This window comes from Engystomops pustulosus, chromosome 5 (genome assembly GCF_040894005.1).
Source record: "Engystomops pustulosus chromosome 5, aEngPut4.maternal, whole genome shotgun sequence".
NCBI classification, from domain to species: Eukaryota; Metazoa; Chordata; class Amphibia; order Anura; family Leptodactylidae; genus Engystomops; species Engystomops pustulosus.
The window spans coordinates 108,939,599-108,959,515 of NC_092415.1; the positions used below are offsets into that span (position 1 = coordinate 108,939,599).

A 19,917-nucleotide genomic window follows, 5' to 3' on the forward strand; every position below is an offset into this window, starting at 1 on the left:
TGATACCCAATCTCTCCCACGTATAACAATACCCCATATGTGGTGGTAACCTGCTGTATTGGCACACGCCAGGCCATCAGAAGGAAGCTGCGCCAGAGAAGACTATGCATTGTCACTTTTTATTGGCTATACAATCTTTATTTTTTGGGCAATTTGGACATATAAGGGCTTATTTTTTGCGACATGAGATGCACTTTACAAATATTTCATTTTAGTAGGTCATTAGCTTATTGATGAGATTTTATTAACTCTTGAATGTATGGGTAAAAAGAAAATTGTCAATTTTGGTTTCCTTTCTTTTTGTATTTTTTGGAGGTCGTACACCGTACACTAAAAATACATTATCTTTATTCTACAGATCACTATGATTACGGTGATAATTCATTTATATAGTTTTCAATTATTTTTACAATTTTACTGGAAAAAAACTAAAATAGAGGAAATCTCATTTTTATTTTTGCATCGCCATCTTTTCGGAGATGTAACTTTAATATTTTATGGTTTACAGAGCTAGTTTAGGGCTTATTTTTTATGTGTTGAGTTGTCCTTTTAAGTAGTACCATTTTGGCAAACATAACTCATTTTTTAATCACTTTTTAGAACATTTTTGAAAAGATTTTATGAAAAATGTAAATTTTCTGCGAGTTTTTCATGTTTTGTTTTTACGGTGTGGCAGGTGCCGCGATGCAGTACTATTACGTCAAATGTCGGTAAAGGATTATAAGGGCTATCCTCACGTCCTATTGATCCACCTACCACCAGATCTATCTTCATAGGTATATTAATGGTGGAAGGTTCCCTTTAATGACATAGGAAGGAATGTAACTCTCTCTTAAATTACTCAAATTAGCTACATGCAGGTGTTTAGCAGCTAGCAGAAGTGAATAAGCCAGAAGCTTGATATAGCTATAGTTGGAATTGTTATCAAAGACTTTTTCTGGCTGTGCTAAAACTATTTTTTATCAGAAACTTTACAGTTACACTTCAACACTCCTGAGATTCTCAATTGTTACCCTGAAGCTTGATTGTAGGTGCGTATCAGCTCAAGATTGCTCAATATGAAGTGACACTTTTTCCCCAGACTCATTTTATGACGACTCTTTCAATTTAATTTGCATAGACTGAGGGTGTTACTGTTTCACATAAAACAAGGAAAGCTTTAAAGGATATATAATTCTCTAAGATGGTTCAATCAGTATTAAAAATGCTAGAGGAAAAAACTCCATTTAACTAAAAGGTACACTTACTCTTGTCTGCTGTCCTCAGAGTCATCATAGTCTCCATCCATAGTGACACATCAACCTAGAAAAAAAATACATAAAAACAGTATAAAATTGTCAACACTAAAGCTTATTTCCCCAATCCACAACTGTGTTATTTAATCAAGACAAAGCCCTGTTGCCTAGCTGTTACTTGTGAAGTGTCCCTTTTTATAAATATTTTAACCAAGTATTTATCAAATGATATGCTATTGTTTCTTTGTTCTTTACAGCACTAAAAGACAAATGATTCATTAATAGCATCATAGTTTATACGGTTGAAAAAAGACATGTCCATCAAGTTCAAAAAAGAGATTTATGGGAAACAATTCTATATAACAAAACCATCAATGTTATTTAGATGTAAAATGCATATAGACCCTTCTTGAAGCTCTCTGCTGTGCCTGCTGTGACCAGTGCAGACTATTCCACAGATTGACAGTTCTCATAGTAAAAAAAAGCCCTGTCGCCTCTGGTGATTAAACCTTTATTTTTCCAGATGGAGACAGTGCCCCCTCGTCTTTTAATTTGATTTAACCTGGAACAACTTACCACCATATTTTTTTGTATGGACCATTCATATATTTCGATAAATTAAACATGTCCCCTCGTAGTCCTCTTCTCCCAGACTAAATAAATCTAGTTGTTTTAATCTTTCCTCATAATGGAGACCCTCCATACTCCTTATTTTTGTGGCTCTTCGTTGAACCCTCTCCAGCTCCAGGGCATCCTTTTTATGGACTGGTGCCCAGAACTGGACGGCGTATTCCAAGTGAGGCCGAACCAATGCCTTGTACAGTGGTAATATTACATCCCTACCCAGAGAGTCCGTACCACTTTTGATACATGACAAGATCCTATGGGCTTTAGAGGCAGCTGATTGACATTGCATGCTGGTATTTAATTTATGATCTACAAGTACCCCCAGGTCCTTCTCAACAAGGGACTCTCCCAGATTTACTCCCCCAAGGACATATGTTGCCTGCGGATTATTAGCCCCCAGGTGCATAACCTTACATTTATCCACATTGAACCTCATTTGCCAAGTTGATGACCAAACACTCAATTTGTCCAAGTCACCCTGCAGCCTATGAACATTACAGGATATTTTTTTTTTGTCTTTTTGTGACTTTGTGACTGTGACATGTTGTACTTAACGTTAGTGGGAAATTTTGGTTGGAATGTTGTGCAACCAATTTATGATTTGCTGAAGTTTGGAAAAAGAACATCAGATAGTTACTAATTTGAAGGTAGGACAACAATGACCTTTATTAATTTAGCAGGTATGGAAAGTATTCAGACCCCTTTACATTTGTAAAGTTGGTGGAGGCCATTTTCAAGTTGTTCTGAAGCGACTGCTTTGTATGATACAGAGCTCCAGTGCTGTGTCTTCCCTGCTGTGCTCTGCACTAGATCTCTGTACAAGCAGTAACACTAAGTGTCCCGATTGGCTGAGCAGTTTGTGCACGTTGACGTGGATGCCCTGAGTGCTATCGGCATCATTGCCAATAGGTAATGTGACAACCAGGAAGTCCCGCCCACTTCAGGAATATTGTTTTATAGATAGTCTCATATATCTATTAGCCATATATCTCAGGATAGGAAGAAGCCAGAAGCATGATACAGGTATCGTCAGAATATGTTATATTTGCAAAATCCCATTTTGGAAGGCCACCAGCAAAATCAAACATAGATAAACCGGGACAATTACTCGTAGATCCAGGAAATGTGATTGTGGTAATCATCTTATATTTGTTATCCACGGCCTCCTTCCTTCTAAAATTATGCTAATGAGCTTGAAGGGGTCTTTGGGGTGTTAACAGAGCCCGTCTGTGCTGCTGCATTACATTACAGGCTGTAACACTGTGCATGGAGCATTTACCCCTCCCACAGGAATGGTGGTGGGGTGGAAAAACCTAATTAAAGTTGTCTATTTCTTGGGGAATTAAAAAAAGTTAATTCTGGAATTGATTTTCTTTTTTTTGAAGAGCACAGAGAACGTGTTACTATAAGTATAGGTAGCTTTACAGAATAAAACCTCATTCTGTTTTTTTGTTGGCCAAGCTGTTTTAGTTCTTACTTTTTAATTGCACAAGTTATAATTTTTATTGGTATAATTTTTGGGTAAATGCGAATTTTTGATCTTCTTTAATCCCATTGTTTTGTGAGATAGTTGGACAAAAATCATAATTTTTAGCTTTTTAGAATGGTGTTCAGTATGGGTTCAGTAACAACAGGTTGTTGAAGATGTGTGTGGTTTGTGTGTTGATTTTCACTTTTAAATTATGTATGGCAGTTTTATAATATAAAATGCATATAGGGGGAATAATTAATTTCTCCACAGTTTATTTATTTATTTTTTATTAGTGAGACCAAGTATAGTAATCATCTGATGAACTGATGTACTACACTGCATTATATTAGAATATAGACCCTGCTAGATTGTTTCCTGCATTCATGGTTGTATCCCATTGGTAAACTATCTGGTCCTGAACAATTTAACCCCTTGCCGGCGAAGCCACTTTTCACCTTCCTGACACGGCCCATTTTTTCAAATCTGACATGTGTCACTAAGTTTTTATAACTTTGGAACGCTTTTAACATAGCCAAAAAAACCTGATAAATAACATTCCCCGAATGTCTGCTTTGTGTCAAGATGGTTTTTTTTGCATTCTCTCATTTTTGTAGTATGTTATGGGGCTTTGAACGTTAGTTGGGATTTTTCACATTTTCATAAAAAACACAAATTAATGCTTTTGAGGGACCTTCTCAGATTTCAAGTCACCTTGCGAGGCCTACATAATAGTAAAACCCCATAAATTACCCCATTATAGAAACTACACCCCTTATGGTATGTAAAGCAACTTTTATGAAGTTTGTTAACCCTTTAATTGTTTTACAGTGGTTAAAAAAAATCATGTGCAGTTTGAAATTTAGTTTTTTTGGCTGCATTAATGTGTTTTTCAAAACATGTACATATTCTCCTTAGATAAAATACCAAATGCTCCACAAAGTTTGATACCCAATCTCTCCCGAGTATAACAATACTCCATATGTGGTGGGGAGCTGCGCCATTCAGAGCAGATTATGCATTGTCACTTTTTAATGGCTATACAATCTGTTTTTTGGGCAATTTGGACATAAGAAGGAGGCCAAGAAAAAAAAAAAAACATCTTTACAAAGTTACATACAAATAGTGGTTTTTTATCTACCGTATATACTTGAGTAGAAGCCGAGACCCCTAATTTTGACACAAAAAAACTGGAAAAACCTATTGACTTGAGTATAAGCAGAGGATGGGAAATGCATTGGTCACAGCCCCCTCCCCCGTATATAGCCTGCCCGCCCCCTGGAGTATATAGCCAGCCAGCCCGCCCCCTGGAGTATATAGCCTGCCAGCCTCCTGAAGTATATAGCCTGCCAGCCTCCTGAAGTATATAGGCCGCCTGCCTGCCCCCTCAAGTATATAGCCTGCCTGCCAGCCCGTCCAGGTCCGTCGCAGGCACCATGACGTCAGCCGCAAGGTGACATGGTGTGTGCTGATGCGGCTGACATCACGAAGACTGTGACGGACCAGGACCCGAAGTCGGAGCTCAAGTTTTTTTTCCTTGACTTGAGTATAAGCCGAGTTAGGGTTTTTAGCACATTTTTTTTGTGCTGAAAAACTAGGCTTATACTCCAGTATTTATGGTATACAAACTGAAATATGTTTACATTCCTGGTAAGCTACTTTAAGGTTACTCTGCACCAACGTGGGCTTGCATGGCAGTAGCTGGGCAAGCACACGCCCCCCCCCCCCCATAGCATTGTATGGCGCCATTGCAGTCTAAGGGGATGTATATCCTTACATGTCCCCACACGTGGGGCCTAAGGATTAGCTTCCAAATAAAAGAAGCTTTCACACAGGTTGTCTGGGCTTTTGTTTAACCCGTTCCCGACTGCCATACAACTATATAGGTCCTATTTGAACATACCCTGTGCAGATTCAAACATCACGACAGTGGCCAAGCCCAAAACTTCTATTTATTTAGCTGTGGAACTTAGAAGCACACTGCTGATGTCATATTAAATGGAATCTCACCGTGAATATCATGTCAAAATTGTGTTTCTAGGTGACACAGAACAGGAGATATCCATTTTAAATTTGCTGGAATAAAAGTGATTTTTACAGTATAAATTTAACCCTTAGGCTAGGCCGACTGGTTTCTCTGTTGGCTTAACCTAAGGTCTGCACGAGCCCCCAATGCAGGGAAGAGCACAGACGGGATCTGCGCTAACAGTCCGGATCGGAACGAGTTCTGATCCTGCTGTTAACATGCGGTCCATATTGTGACCACGGGATCTATGTACTTTCAGAAGGAGGGGGCTCTCTCCCTCTCCTCCCGGCACCCCGGGCCTGCGGGGTGCTGTCTTCTCCGTCAGACAGCTGGGTAAATTTTGCTGCTAAATGAAAGGTTAATAAAGGGTTAATAAGCTTCCTACCTGCTGTTTTAAATAGCTTGAGGGGTAAAGTTAATAGAATGGGGTGATATGTGGGGGCTTTCCATTAACAGAACTTTCAAAACTACTATAGAAATGAAATGGTCCTAAAAATAATTGATTCAAAGTTTTCTTAAAAATTTGAGAGAATGCTGCTCGATTTGTGATCTTTCAAGCGTCATAATAAAACAAAAGGACACTTCTAAATTGACACCAACACAAAGCTGAAATATGGTAAATGTTAGTCTTACTACCCAAATTAGTTACTATCAGTTTGAAAAACATTTTGAAGTTTGACAAAAGCAATTTTTTTCAAAATGTTTACCAAATTCACCTTTTTTGCACCAACTTCAAGTACAAAATGTCACTTTTCAACTTTGAGCGCTATTTTCCGTTACGGGGTTAAAGACAGTGAAAAAACGTTATATTTTGATAGATTGGGCATTTTCGCAGCTGACATGTGACGTGCCATGACACGGGTCGTGAAATGATTAAATAGGACACCAGAATTGGGGGGGGGGGATTACAGTGTAATTGTCCGACAGCTCACAAAGCTGTCCGACGTATTCATGAGGGGGGGGGGGGGGGTTTGGGGCGTGGCTAGGGGCGGTGACAGTCGCCGGCCTATGGAGCGGGCGGGGAAGAGGCAGTGCCTTGGACCGGCCCTCATGAATACATCGGACCCCTTTGCGAGCGGCCCGATGATTACATTGTACCCCGCCGCAGTGTAGGAGCTTCTTACTTTACTAAGCAGCTCCTAGTGCCGAAAATTTGGGTTACAGGTCCTCTTTAAGGAGGGAGAAGCCATTTTATAGCTTAAGGCTCAGCCCCATTTTTTGTATTCTGTATAACTTTTAAACACTGTGTGAGACACTGAAGGGGTTAACTGTGGATGGGCGGTATGTTTCCCCTAGGTTTTGCTTCTATGCAAGGCCTTAGTGCTGAGGTGGGTTTGTCCAGCACCTTGGACACAGGTGATGGGAACAGCCTAATTAGCCTGGATAAAATGACTCAGCAGAGTTGAGTGGGTTGTCTCTCTGTGGAAGGAGGCTGAGAGGACACAGCTCTGACCTGTGTGTCTGGAGCAGCCACGTGATCTTTGGTTAGTGTGAGCTAGTGGACTATTTGTATAGTTAGCACCCTGACGGGTAGGTTTTCTTTTGTTTATTCAAATACCTGAATGTAAAGGCTGGTTTTATTTTGCTGCAATAAACGCAGGCGAGACCTGTTTGGACTGTACCCTGGTGTCCCTGTCTTGAACTGCATCCCAGCACCCCGCTACCACGGTCTCTACTGGGCCAAATCCTCCACATATGGTGCTTCGGATTGCGGGCAGTTCAAAAGACACACACCTGAAAGGCTCGCTACATCCTGCAACATTGCATGGCCTGGGTGAAAGCAGCAGGCAAATTGCAGGATAAAGCCAAGATGGAGGACTTTATTAAATACCTGCAAGAGGAGGCCAGAGCTAATCGGCAGCAGCAGCAGGCCATGCTCCAGCAGCAGGAGGAGAGGTCCCGCCAGCAGCAGGAGGAGGCCAGAGCTAATCGGCAGCAGCAGCAGGAAGAGTCCCTGGCTAATCGGCAGCTGCAGCAAGCCATGCTCCAGCAGCAGGAGGAGAGGTCCCGACAGCAGCAAGCCATGCTCCAGCAACAGCAGGAGGAGTCCCGAGCCATGTTCCAGCTGATGATGGAGAAGTTTTCTGGCATTATGGCAGCACCGCAAGCGTCGGCTACTGAGGGGTCCCATACTGGTCTACAAGGGTACCCGGTTGTCCAGCATTCCGCACGGGCTGCAGTACAAAAGGCTTTACAAAAAATGGCGGCGACCGACGACGTGGAGGCGTATCTCACAGTGTTCGAGCGAGTAGCTGAGCGAGAGGAGTTACCGGCTGAGCAGTGGGCAGATGTCCTGGCACCGTTCCTGACCGGAGAGTCGCAGAAGGCTTACTACGACCTGAGTGAAACGGAGGCCCGTGAGTACCCCCAGCTAAAGGCGGAGATTCTGGCTCGTCTTGGGGTCACCGTTCAAGTTCGCTCCAGCCGGGTCCACCAGTGGGCTTACTCAGAAAAATTACCCCCACGCTCCCAAATGCATGACCTGATCCATCTTGTCCGGAAGTGGCTACAACCAGAGGACTGCACCCCCGCACAGATGGTAGAGAGAGTGGTCCTCGACAAATTCACCCGTTCTCTGCCCTCTCGGCTCCAGCGGTGGGTTGGACAGGCCGGTCCCACAAAAGCTGAGGAGCTTGTGTCCCTAGTAGAGAGGTATCGGGCTACGGAGGACCTGCTACTTACCTCTCCGACACGAAGCAGTGCCAGTGACAGGGTCACCAAACCAGCTGGTAAGACTGCTACTGCGGAAAAGGGGAGACATGTCAGGTTGGGAGGGGGTTCATTGGGGGGCGTGGAAACCCAGAAACCCAGTGATTCTCGTGACAGAGGTCATGGCCGCATCCAGTGCTGGCGGTGCCATGAAATGGGCCATATTGCTGCCAACTGTCCACTGTCAGTGGAGCCAATGGACTGCAACCAGACCCGGCGAGTGTCACTGTTTGCCCGGCCAGTTCTGGCGGCTGAGTCAGTCACGGATGCAGAACCCCAAGTATGCATGGTCACAATCGGTGGTCACACAGTGGAAGCCTTGCTAGACTCAGGGAGTCTGGTCACCCTGGTGCGGGGAACTTTGGTTGATCCTGGACTATACAGTGGGCGGAGAGTGGGAGTGTTGTGTATACATGGGGACACTCGCGAATATCCCACTGCTGTCATCAACCTACATACCCCTTGTGGTACTGTTACCCATGAAGTGGGGGTGGTGGGGACCCTTTTTCATGAGGCTATTATCGGCAGAGACTTACCGGTGTTTTGGGACCTCTGGAGACGAAGACCCACCTCAGGTGCTGTTGCAGATAATGGACATCAGGTATGTCCGGCCTTGGCCCCTGAACCCTTTGAGGTCGATGTACACACACCAGCAGTAGGGGTGACCCCATGTGATGAATTCTCTCCCCTAGAGGTCCTAGCTGGTGAGGTCGAGGGCCACGAGGAGGTGGCCGACATGCTGGACCTTGAGGTTTCCCGTGAAAATTTTGGGGCTGCACAGCTACAGGACCCTACCTTGGTTAAAGCACGGGAGAACGTTAAGGTGATAAATGGGGTACTCCAAATACCAGGGGCTGATAAAATATACCCCCGAATGGTGATTATTGGGGAACTGTTGTACAGGGTCGACCAGATACGGGGTGAGGAGGTTGAGCAACTTGTAGTACCCCAATCTCACCGTAGGCTGGTGCTAGAGTTGGCACACAAACATGTGCTGGGAGGGCACTTAGGTGCTGAGAAGACCCGAGAAAGGATCCTGCAGAGATTTTTCTGGCCCGGGGTGTGGGAGGAGGTAAACCGGTATTGTAGCTCCTGCCCTGAGTGTCAACTTACTGCCCCGGTCTCCCACTTCAGGAGTCCTTTGGTCCCACTACCGATCATAGAAGTGCCCTTTGAAAGGATTGCAATGGATCTGGTTGGCCCCATAGTCAAATCCTCCAGGGGGCACCAATACATCCTAGTTATCCTGGACTACGCTACGCGGTACCCCGAGGCGATTCCATTAAGGAACACCTCCTCCAAAAATATTGCTAGGGAGCTGTTCCAGGTGTTCTCACGCACAGGCCTCCCCAAGGAAATCTTGACTGACCAGGGTACCCCATTCATGTCTAGGGTAATGAAGGAGATGTGCAAGTTACTACAGGTAAAACAGCTCCGCACCTCTGTGTATCATCCTCAGACAGATGGCCTGGTCGAGAGGTTTAATAAGACCTTGAAGGGGATGCTTAAGAGGGTGGTCAGCAAAGATGGGAAGGACTGGGATTGTTTGTTGCCCTATTTGATGTTTGCCATACGTGAAGTTCCCCAGTCCTCCACGGGTTTCTCACCCTTTGAACTGTTATATGGCCGTTCCCCACGTGGGCTTTTGGATGTAGCCAAGGAGACCTGGGAACAGGAGAGGACCCCCCACCGTAGTGTGATAGAACACGTCTCCCTTATGCAGGACCGCATAGCGGCGGTAATGCCCCTTGTAAAGGAGCACATGACAAGGGCACAAGAGGCCCAGTCTAGGGTCTACAATAGGTCAGCCAGACTCAGGACCTTTAACCCAGGCGACAGAGTGCTAGTTCTGGTGCCCACCGTGGAGAGCAAGTTCTTGGCAAAATGGCAAGGACCATATGAGGTCATGGAGAGAGTGGGGAAGGTAACCTACAGGGTATCTCAGCCGGGGAGGAGGAAACCCGAACAGATATACCACGTGAACCTCCTAAAGCCATGGAGGGAAAGAGAGTCCCTGATGGCCATGGGAGTAGAGAAGGCGTCTGTCCCCAAGAAGGGGACACCGGAGGTAGGTGTACCCGATGCCAAGGTGCCTGAAGTACGGATCTCGGAGTCCCTCTCCAGGGCCCAGATTCAGGAAGCGAAGGAGTTTGTGCTCCGAAATATGGATGTGTTCTCTAAGTTACCGGGACGTACTTCAGTCATCAAGCATGACATCATAACCGAACCCCACATCCGGGTACACCAAAAACCCTACCGGGTCCCTGAAGCGCGCCGGCTTGCCATATCCGAAGAAGTCAGGCAGATGTTAGACCTGGGGGTTATCGAGGAGTCTAAAAGTGACTGGTCGAGTCCTATTGTGTTGATTCCCAAGCCTGATGGTTCCCTACGGTTCTGCAATGATTTTAGGAAGTTGAACGAGGTGTCCAAATTTGATTCCTATCCCATGCCCAGGGTTGACGAGTTGATAGAACGACTTGGACAGGCTAGGTTCTTCTCCACCCTTGACCTGACGAAAGGGTATTGGCAGGTACCCCTGACTGACAGGGCTAAAGAGAAGACCGCTTTTGTTACCCCTGATGGGCTTTTTCAGTACGTGGTACTCCCCTTTGGGCTACATGGGGCTCCCGCCACATTCCAGAGGTTAATGGATCTCGTGCTAAAACCTCACCGGAGTTATGCCTCGGCCTACTTAGATGACATCATAGTCTATAGTAGCGACTGGGAGAGTCATCTAGCCAAAGTACAAGCAGTGGTAGACTCCCTGAGGGCAGCAGGGCTGACAGCGAACCCCCAAAAGTGTGCACTGGGTCTGGAAGAGGCCCGTTACCTGGGGTACCGTATTGGGCGAGGGGTCATCAAACCCCAAGTAAATAAAGTAGAGGCGATCCAGCAGTGGCCACGACCTTTGAGCAAGAAGCAAGTGAGGGCTTTTCTGGGCATAGTGGGCTATTATCGCCGATTTATCCCCGATTTTGCTACCATAGCGGCACCCCTGACTGACCTGACCAAGGGTAGCAGGGCGGTGATGGTAAAGTGGAGTGAAGAGGCTGAGGGGGCGTTTCAGCGACTTAAGACGGTTTTGTGTGAGGGACCAATACTGATCACCCCTAACTTCACCAAGACCTTTATTGTGCAGACTGACGCTTCTGACGTGGGCTTGGGGGCTGTCCTGTCCCAAGTAGTGGAGGGTGAGGAACATCCTGTAACATTCCTGAGCCGCAAGCTCACACCTCCTGAAAAGAACTATAGTATAGTTGAGAGGGAGTGCTTAGCGATCAAATGGGCTCTGGAATCCCTGAGGTATTATCTGGTAGGGCGGCAGTTTACACTAGTGACTGATCACTCTCCCCTAACCTGGATGAGTCAGGCCAAGGAGAGGAACGCCAGGGTCACAAGGTGGTTCCTAATGCTCCAGAATTTTAAATTCACGGTGGAACATCGAGCAGGAAAGCTGCATGGGAATGCCGATGCCCTATCCCGTACCCACTGTCTGATGGCCAAAAATGTTCGTCCCCACAGGGTCAAACAGAGGGGGAGGGTATGTGAGACACTGAAGGGGTTAACTGTGGATGGGCGGTATGTTTCCCCTAGGTTTTGCTTCTATGCAAGGCCTTAGTGCTGAGGTGGGTTTGTCCAGCACCTTGGACACAGGTGATGGGAACAGCCTAATTAGCCTGGATAAAATGACTCAGCAGAGTTGAGTGGGTTGTCTCTCTGTGGAAGGAGGCTGAGAGGACACAGCTCTGACCTGTGTGTCTGGAGCAGCCACGTGATCTTTGGTTAGTGTGAGCTAGTGGACTATTTGTATAGTTAGCACCCTGACGGGTAGGTTTTCTTTTGTTTATTCAAATACCTGAATGTAAAGGCTGGTTTTATTTTGCTGCAATAAACGCAGGCGAGACCTGTTTGGACTGTACCCTGGTGTCCCTGTCTTGAACTGCATCCCAGCACCCCGCTACCACGGTCTCTACTGGGCCAAATCCTCCACAACTGTTACTTATCAAAGCGATTCTGAACTTGTTTTTTCCCCACATGTTGTACGAGGGCGGTTCAATAAGTACCCATGTTAGAAATGAAGACACCATTTTTTCAAAAAAATTTATTTTATTTTTAAACATAGTCCCCTTTTAGAAAGAGACATTTTTCCCAACCTCCTTGCCATTTTTTTAACCCATGTTAGGGAACAAGATAAAGTCTCAGGTATCCAGATCGGGTGAATATGGTTGGTGCGGCAGCAATTCATAACGCAATTCATGCAGTTTGTCGGCGACAACTCCGGATGAATGTGCTCGTGTGTTATCGTGGTGAAACAGTACCTTCTTTTTCGCCAAATGTGGCCGTGTCTCCTTCAATTTTTTGTCGTAGAAGAGCAATAACTCACTGTAGTATTGTCCAGTGATCGTTCTTCCTTTTTCTAAGAAATCCATGTGGATGACACCATTCGCATCCCAAGAAATCGTCGCCATGACCTTTCTGGCCGATGGGACCGTCTTCACCTTCACCAAGAGAAACCCATTGTTTTGATTGTTGCTTAGTTTCTGGTGTGTAATGATGAATCCAGGTTTCATCAACATTGACAACTCAACACAAAAACTCCTTCGGATCTTGCTTAAATTGCTCCAAACAAATTTAACAGCCGCATCCACTTGCTGTCCACCGTGAGCAATCATGGCACCCATCAGGTCGACAATTTTTTCATTGCCAACTTATGTAAAATATTAATTGTCGTTCCGGTCGACACACCTACGGCCACTGCTACATAGCGTATTTTCGTTTGTTGATCAGCGAGTTTAATGTCGTGAACTTTAATGAATGATTTCTTCGTTAACCACGTCTGCCGGGCGTCCTGGTTGCTCATCACGAAAAATGGATGTTCGCCAACATTTTAAATCGTTGAACCAATATCTAACTGTGGTCATAGATGGAGAAGTATCCCCATAAACAGAATCCAACTTTGCTTTTATCTCCTTGCATTTTTTCCCATACAAAAACAAAAAGCGAATTACTGAACGATACTGCTCTTGTTCTATCTTAGCGAAAATCACGAAAACACGTCTTACTCAAATGGCTGCCAAATCCAAACTAACATATCGATCAGTCTGCAATTTGTTTTGCCGTCGTTTGATAAATGGCAGCAACTTCCCTCAGCAAATGCCCTCCGTCGTCAAACACAGGTACTTATTGAACCGCCCTCGTACTTCATGTTAGTGGTAAATTTTGGCTGATAAGTTTTGCGTTTATTACAAAAAAAAATTGATGACTGTTTTGAAAAATTTGCCATTTTCGAAATTCTAAATCATTGCGTTTTCAGGCAGATAGATTTACCACCTAAATAAGTTGCTGAATAAGTCTACTTTACATTTCCTTAATTTTTTAAATGCCTGGATAATTTATTTTGATAACACGCGGCTTACAAATTGAAAATTGCTCTTCCATATTTTCAGAATTATTTTGGGGATAAATACAGTTTGAATGAAATTTTACATATTTAGCATTAAAACCACGCTACATAATCAACCCATTTTCAAATCTGCACCCCTCAAACTATCAGAAACAGCTTCAAGATTGTTAACCCCTTGTGATCTTCATAGTAATTGAATCAAAATGGAGGTAATATTTAGAATTGTCAAATTTTGTTGGTTATACGTTCATTTAGTCCTAAAATTTACACATTCCCAAAAGATAAAAAGAGAAAACCCATCTTAAAATTTGTTATGCAATTTCTCCCGAGTACAGAGACCCCCCACATGTGGCACACAGTGAGACGCAGGAGGGAAGAAGCGCCCTGCAGCTGCCAGGATTTTAGTTTTCTCATTGGCTCCTTTTGTAGGCTATAAAATTTTTTTGTTACTGGTGCCATATGACGGCATTTTCTTTGTGGGATGAGATGCTTTTTCCAGTGTTACCATTTTTGGGTTGGTGTCGCCTATTGAACTTTTTTTTTAGGTCAAGAGTAGAAAAGCATCAATCCTGTACTGGATTTTTTACTTCTATTTTTGTTTTGGTGTTTACCATATAGCCTAATAATCATGTTATCTTTATTCTATGGGTCAATAGGATTACGGGGATACCATGGCAGGCAAGTTAAATGCTGCGGTCCACAGCATTTAATGGGTTAAACAACCGCGATTGGAGCCTACGCCGACTGCGGGTGTTACTCGGGGATGTCAGGATGTCAGCGGTAGATTACCGTTGACACTCCGCAACCCCCGATGCCCGTAGCCAAACAAACAGTCATTGGCTCAGCGCCATACTAGTACTGCGCTGAATGCTAATAGTGGGAGCCCACGCTGTACTAGTACGGCGCTGAGCGCCAAGGGGTTAAGTAGCTAAAGACGACAGTAAAAGTAAGTGTGCATCATGCATTAAACCCCTCACAGTCTAGACTATAGCTAATGCTGCTGACCTTCCCAGGCCCCACTATGGCTGATCCTACAGAACAATATGTAGCAAACACCCTCCAGCCCGTAAGTCCTCTCCAAACATTGGCAGCCAACGTGTGACATATTATTACGTCACACATCATTACTTTTTCTGTGTACAGATCTGTACGAGGGCTTGTTTTCTGAAGGACAAATTGTAATTCCTAGAAGCACCGCCTGATAGCGTGCCATGAAGTGGGAAGCTGGAGTAAAGACAAATGTGATGGAAATGACAAAAAACACTCCTGGCGGTGATGGTTATCACAAGCGTTTCTGTGTAAGTATCTGCGATCAGGCCATTTCCCTTCCCACAGCCTCTGAGTTGTGTTTCAAAAGGAGGGTAAGGCTCTGTTTGCACACAAATTAACCCCAGCCATAGTTAGAAATGGGTAAAAACTATCAAGTAGTAAAAATATTAATTACTTGAAGAAGGGGAGTTAACTTTTAGATGACACTCCATAGATACTGAAGGAAAGCAGGAGACATCCGGGTCAAGGTGCTTGATCTGACAGAGCATGGAAGTTTGGGTTGCTCGACTTTGCATGGAAGGAGCAATGTAAGCTTCCATCCCCCAAAGCCAGGCCTCCTAACAGAGTGTGACCACTCACTCCCCTCATCAGATTGTGCTGCTGGGAGATGGAAGACGACAGGGGCAGGACAGAGACCGCAGGCTTAGCCTGCAGTAATAAGCGGCAGAGTAAATCTGCATTTGCAAGCTTAATAGACACTTGTAGAGGCATTAGTGTGATCTCTGCTAATCAGCAAAATTACTTTGCTTTTGTACAGGTGAAGCTATTTAGAAGTTTTGTGTGAGAGTAAAGAAAAAAAAAGTTACCATGTGCTTCTTTGTTCCCTCCTCTCGCTCTATTTCCAAAGCCATTCTTCTTATAAAAAGAGATTGATCTTCTTTGCTGTTTGACTGAGCTTTTAGAACATATGGATATTCTTTTGCCTGTTTTGTGGAGAGTGTTAAAATGAAAATAATAAAAATTCTAACTATGTATGTTTGTAAATTTAATGTAGAACAACTGTATTTGGAAATCTACCAATTGTTTTAATGCATTGTGAAGTAAACATATCTTGAGAATGCTGTAGCTACACTGATTGTAGGATCATATCTTGTTATATCTTCCAGTAAAAACGCTAAGTTCAATGATTACCCTAAACTGAGTGGTTTTGCTGAAAAAACAATGATATAATTATGATAATAATGTTCTTTCAACTCCAGTGGCTGCCCCCTTGCTTCTCCTCTTACCCTTATTATGCACTGCTTCAGAGGACACTGTATTCACCTGTATTCACTGTGTTGTTCCTGACAGGCAGACGTAATCAATCGCTGCACCATCCCCCAGCTGCTGTGTAGGAGTCATCCAGCATAGGTTGATTAGTCCCGTTTGGGCAGCTACTGTGTATGTGGAAGTAATGCGTTTATGTACGGCAGCCAGGGCACCCATCTTCCCAAGGTCCTGAATTTTATAATTGTTTTTTGAACAAAACCACTCAGTTCAGGGATTAAACAAGATATGTTTCTGCATCAGTGTAGCTACAGTATTCTCAAGGTATGTTTAGTTCACAATGCATAAAAACAGAATGGTAGATTTCCTCTAAGTAAAATGTTTTAATTTTATTCAACCATCACAACTTTAAAAACTATGACATGCTTCAATGTCTGGGACTCTAACAAGTGAATTCCTTAACATATTAAACCCCAGAAGTTGGCACGGCTAAGTATATGATTAAAGGGAATCTACCAGGACTGTATGCACTGTATGACTGAAGGACTGTATGCAAATGAGCCAGTAGGTGTTAATGGAGCCTGGAACCCGCCCCCCCCAGGCTCATTTGCATGCAGTATTTTATCATGGTGGTAGATATCCTTTAACCCCTTAAGGACCAGGCCCTTTTTCGTTTTTATTTTTCACTTAACACATTCAAAAATCTATAACTTAATTTAATTTTTCCATATAAAGAGCTGTGTGATGGCTTATTTTCTGCGTAACAAATAGCACTTCGTAGTGGTAGTATTCAATATTCCATGCCATGTACTGGGAACCGGGAAAAAAATGCAGTGAAAATGATGAAAAAACACATTTGTGCCACTTCTTGTGGGATTGGTTTTTACAGCTTTCACTGTGCGCCCCAAATGACAGGTCTATTTCATTCATTGGGTCAGTACGATCACGGGGATACCAAATTTGTATAGGTTTTAAAATGTTTTCATACATTTACAAAAATTAAAACCTCCTGTACAGAAAAAAAATTCTTCATTTTGCCATCTTCTTGCGCTAATAACTTTTTCATACTTTGGTGTACGGAGCTGTGGGTGGTGTCATTTTTTGCGACTTTTGATGACATTTTCATTGCTTTTATTTTTAGGACTGTACGACCTTTTGATCACTTTTTATAGAATTTTTTCTATTTTTCAAAATGGCAAAAAAATGGCATTTGCGACTTCGGGCACTATTTTCCGTTACGAGGTTAAATGCAGTGAAAAACGGTTATTATATTTTGATAGATCGGGCATTTTTGGACGTGGTGATACCTAATGTGTGTATGATTTTTACTGTTTATTTATATTTATATCAGTTCTGGGGAAAGGGGGGGTGATTTGAATTTTTAAGTTTTTTTAATATAATTTATTTTTTTTTTTTTACTATTTTTCAGACTCCCTAGGGTATTTTAACCCTAGGTTGTCTGATTGATCCTATCATATACTGCCATACTGCAGTATGGCAGTATAGGGGGATTTTGCACACCATCTATTACAATGTGCAAATCACACATTGTAATAGATAGCCTAAAACATGAAAGCCTCGGATCTTTGCGTGATTCGAGGCTGTCATGGCAATGGATAGCCGCTCCCCAATGAAGTCACGGGGAGCGACGATCTGAGCCAAGATTGCGGCGCCCACGCGCCGCCGGCTCTTTAATGCCCGGCGAGTATGAAGAGGGCTCAGCCCGTGAGCCCTCTTCATACTCCCCCATGCGTAGCAAGATGTAAGGTTACGTCTTATTGCGCTATGGGGTTAAGGCTGCATTCACACTGCCGCAAGGGGGACATATATACGGCCGATATACGTCCCCCATAGACAGCAATGGGAGCACGGTGCATTACACATGCGGCACCGTACCGCGGAAAAAGATAGGACATGTCCTATCCTTCTCCGTAGTACGGCGCTGGGCGCCATATGTACCTATGGAGAGGGGCGGGGGTGAGCTGCACTCACCTCCGCCTCCTCTCCCCGTGCACTGCCGTTACCCGCCGTGCTACGGTACGGCGGGCAACGGCAGTGTGAATGTAGCCTAAGAAAGAGAGGCTGTTTAAAAAAAATTGCAGCTGTAAGGGATATAATTATCTGATTTGCGGCCATATACATGTCCTCATAGGCTGGCAATGGGCGCAAATAGTGGTAGGGTGCAGCACACGTATGGCACCGTAATGCTCCGTACACGGGGAAAAGATAGGACATGTCCTATGTTTTCCTGTATTACGGTGGCGTGCATCTCTATGGAGGGGTCAACCCTTCTACTCTCCATGGGGGCGGACGTATGTCTGGCAGACATACTTTCATGCAAATGCGCCCTAATTATCAAAAAAACAGCATTTTACAGATTTAAGTCCAACCTGAATATCAGTCCTGGTATACACAATTTCACTTCCCCCTGTACAGACCCTGTAACTTTTGACTTAGGGTCAGGTGGTCGCTATCTTGGATTTCTGTGTGACGGCCGTGCTGCTGAGATTTCAGTCTCTCTCTGCTCTATGCCTGTAACCCCGCACCCCTGTAGTCCAGCACGGGGCTCAGACACTCACTTTCTGCCAGCACCACATTGTGAGGAAAGAGAAGCTGCAAGCTACAAGGAGATAAGTGATCTGGGGGAAGGGGGAGGCAGGCACATATCTGTGAGAACATAACATGTAGCAGAGCTGACAGTGTAAAAGTCTTTCAGTCTCTGTCATTTTTCTGTGTAATAGGTATCTCATGGATCTCATCATCTCTGATCTGTCTCATCACTCTCCTCCTAAGTGTCAGTGTTTTAGTACAATGTCAGAAGCCAGATGAAAGTATATATACACCTGTAACCCTGATAATCTAACCACATTGTCACCCCACAGAACTATATGGATCATAATGTGTCTGCTTAGAGAGTCCCCGCCCACACCCTGGGATTTTGCACTTATTTTAGTAAGGGGTTAAAATGAACTTTATTGTGTAAACATCACTAGAGAATTCAGATTTGAGAATTTTCTTTTGTGGGAAAACCCCTTTAATGGCAAAAAAGGGCAGGCTTTTTGGCAAAGCAAGCACTGCATTCTGATATTACAGAAAAAGTTTGAAAAAATACTCACAAGATAAAGTTTTCGATGTCCAAAACCAGCCAAATGCTCCACCATTGGGTCTAAAAGTGTGTCACATTCACAAAGTTCACAGAAATACCTTGTTTCAATTTGTGATCTTGTTTTGCAACAATATTCTAACACATACTCCAAACCTACAGGAACGAATAATAAATGAATCAAACAAAATATATATATTTGCAAATCAAGACATTAGGAATTCATGATACCTTGTACTGTATAGTCAGTTATGTGCCTAGACCAGACCCGGCACTGCATGAACCTTGGGCTACATCCGGCCAGTCCACCAGCCCCCATTAATGAATAATGATGTAATTAGGTCCTCCATATTTTCATTGATTCATTGTAATGTTTTATTTACGGTTGTTTTTATGTAGGGATAGGGTATATACTGAATACAGTATAAAAGGTATGGGGTAGAATTGAGTTAAAGCGCAACTATGAAGTTACTTGATGAAATAAAGAAGTTTAAGTACAGCTGGAGAGCGCCTTTGACAACAATTCCGACTATACATATATCATGTTTCTGGCTTCTTCCTATTCTCAAATAAAGCCTGATATATGTATCAGGACCATCTATAAAATCCTCTCAACCTCTCCTGAAGTGGGCAGAACTTCCTGGTTGTGACATTAGCTAAGGGCAGTGAGGCCAGAGTACTGAGTACACAATCAGTGTTACTGCTTGTACATAAGATCTAGTGCAGAGCAAAGCAGGGAAGACACAGAGCTCCCCGCACAGAGCACTGGATATCTGCATCATGGTCAGAAATGACTATACAGTGATCTACTAGTGTAACTACACAATAAAACACCTACATATCTGATAGCCATGCATTACAATTTATTTGTACATTCACATTTCCACACATACAAAATTCTGCTGCATTCAAACTTTCAAACACAACCAGTGTTGCTATATACCATTGGGCAGCATGCTATGAAGACACTTCCATAAAGGCTGCCGCTTGTTTGTAATTGGATGACATAAAGCTTATGATCACTCAAGGTTCTGGAGTTCTTTAAATGTCGCCAGCAATAATGAGGACTGATATTCTCCTGTACCAAGC

General features: G+C 43.8%; 1 protein-coding gene across 3 annotated transcripts in view; it reads right to left on the reverse strand.

Moving 5' to 3' along the window:
• The window catches only part of LOC140133141 (uncharacterized), a 103,587-nt gene that overhangs the window by 29,738 nt on the left and 53,932 nt on the right, over positions 1-19,917 (reverse strand). For all 3 annotated transcript variants that reach the window (XM_072152896.1, XM_072152895.1, XM_072152897.1), the window contains exons 14-16: positions 18,842-18,984; positions 15,326-15,442; positions 1,248-1,302 (exon numbers count right to left, since the gene is read on the reverse strand). In XM_072152896.1, coding sequence (XP_072008997.1) covers positions 1,248-1,302; positions 15,326-15,442; positions 18,842-18,984 — 315 coding nt within the window. The remainder of the gene's footprint in view (positions 1-1,247; positions 1,303-15,325; positions 15,443-18,841; positions 18,985-19,917) is intronic.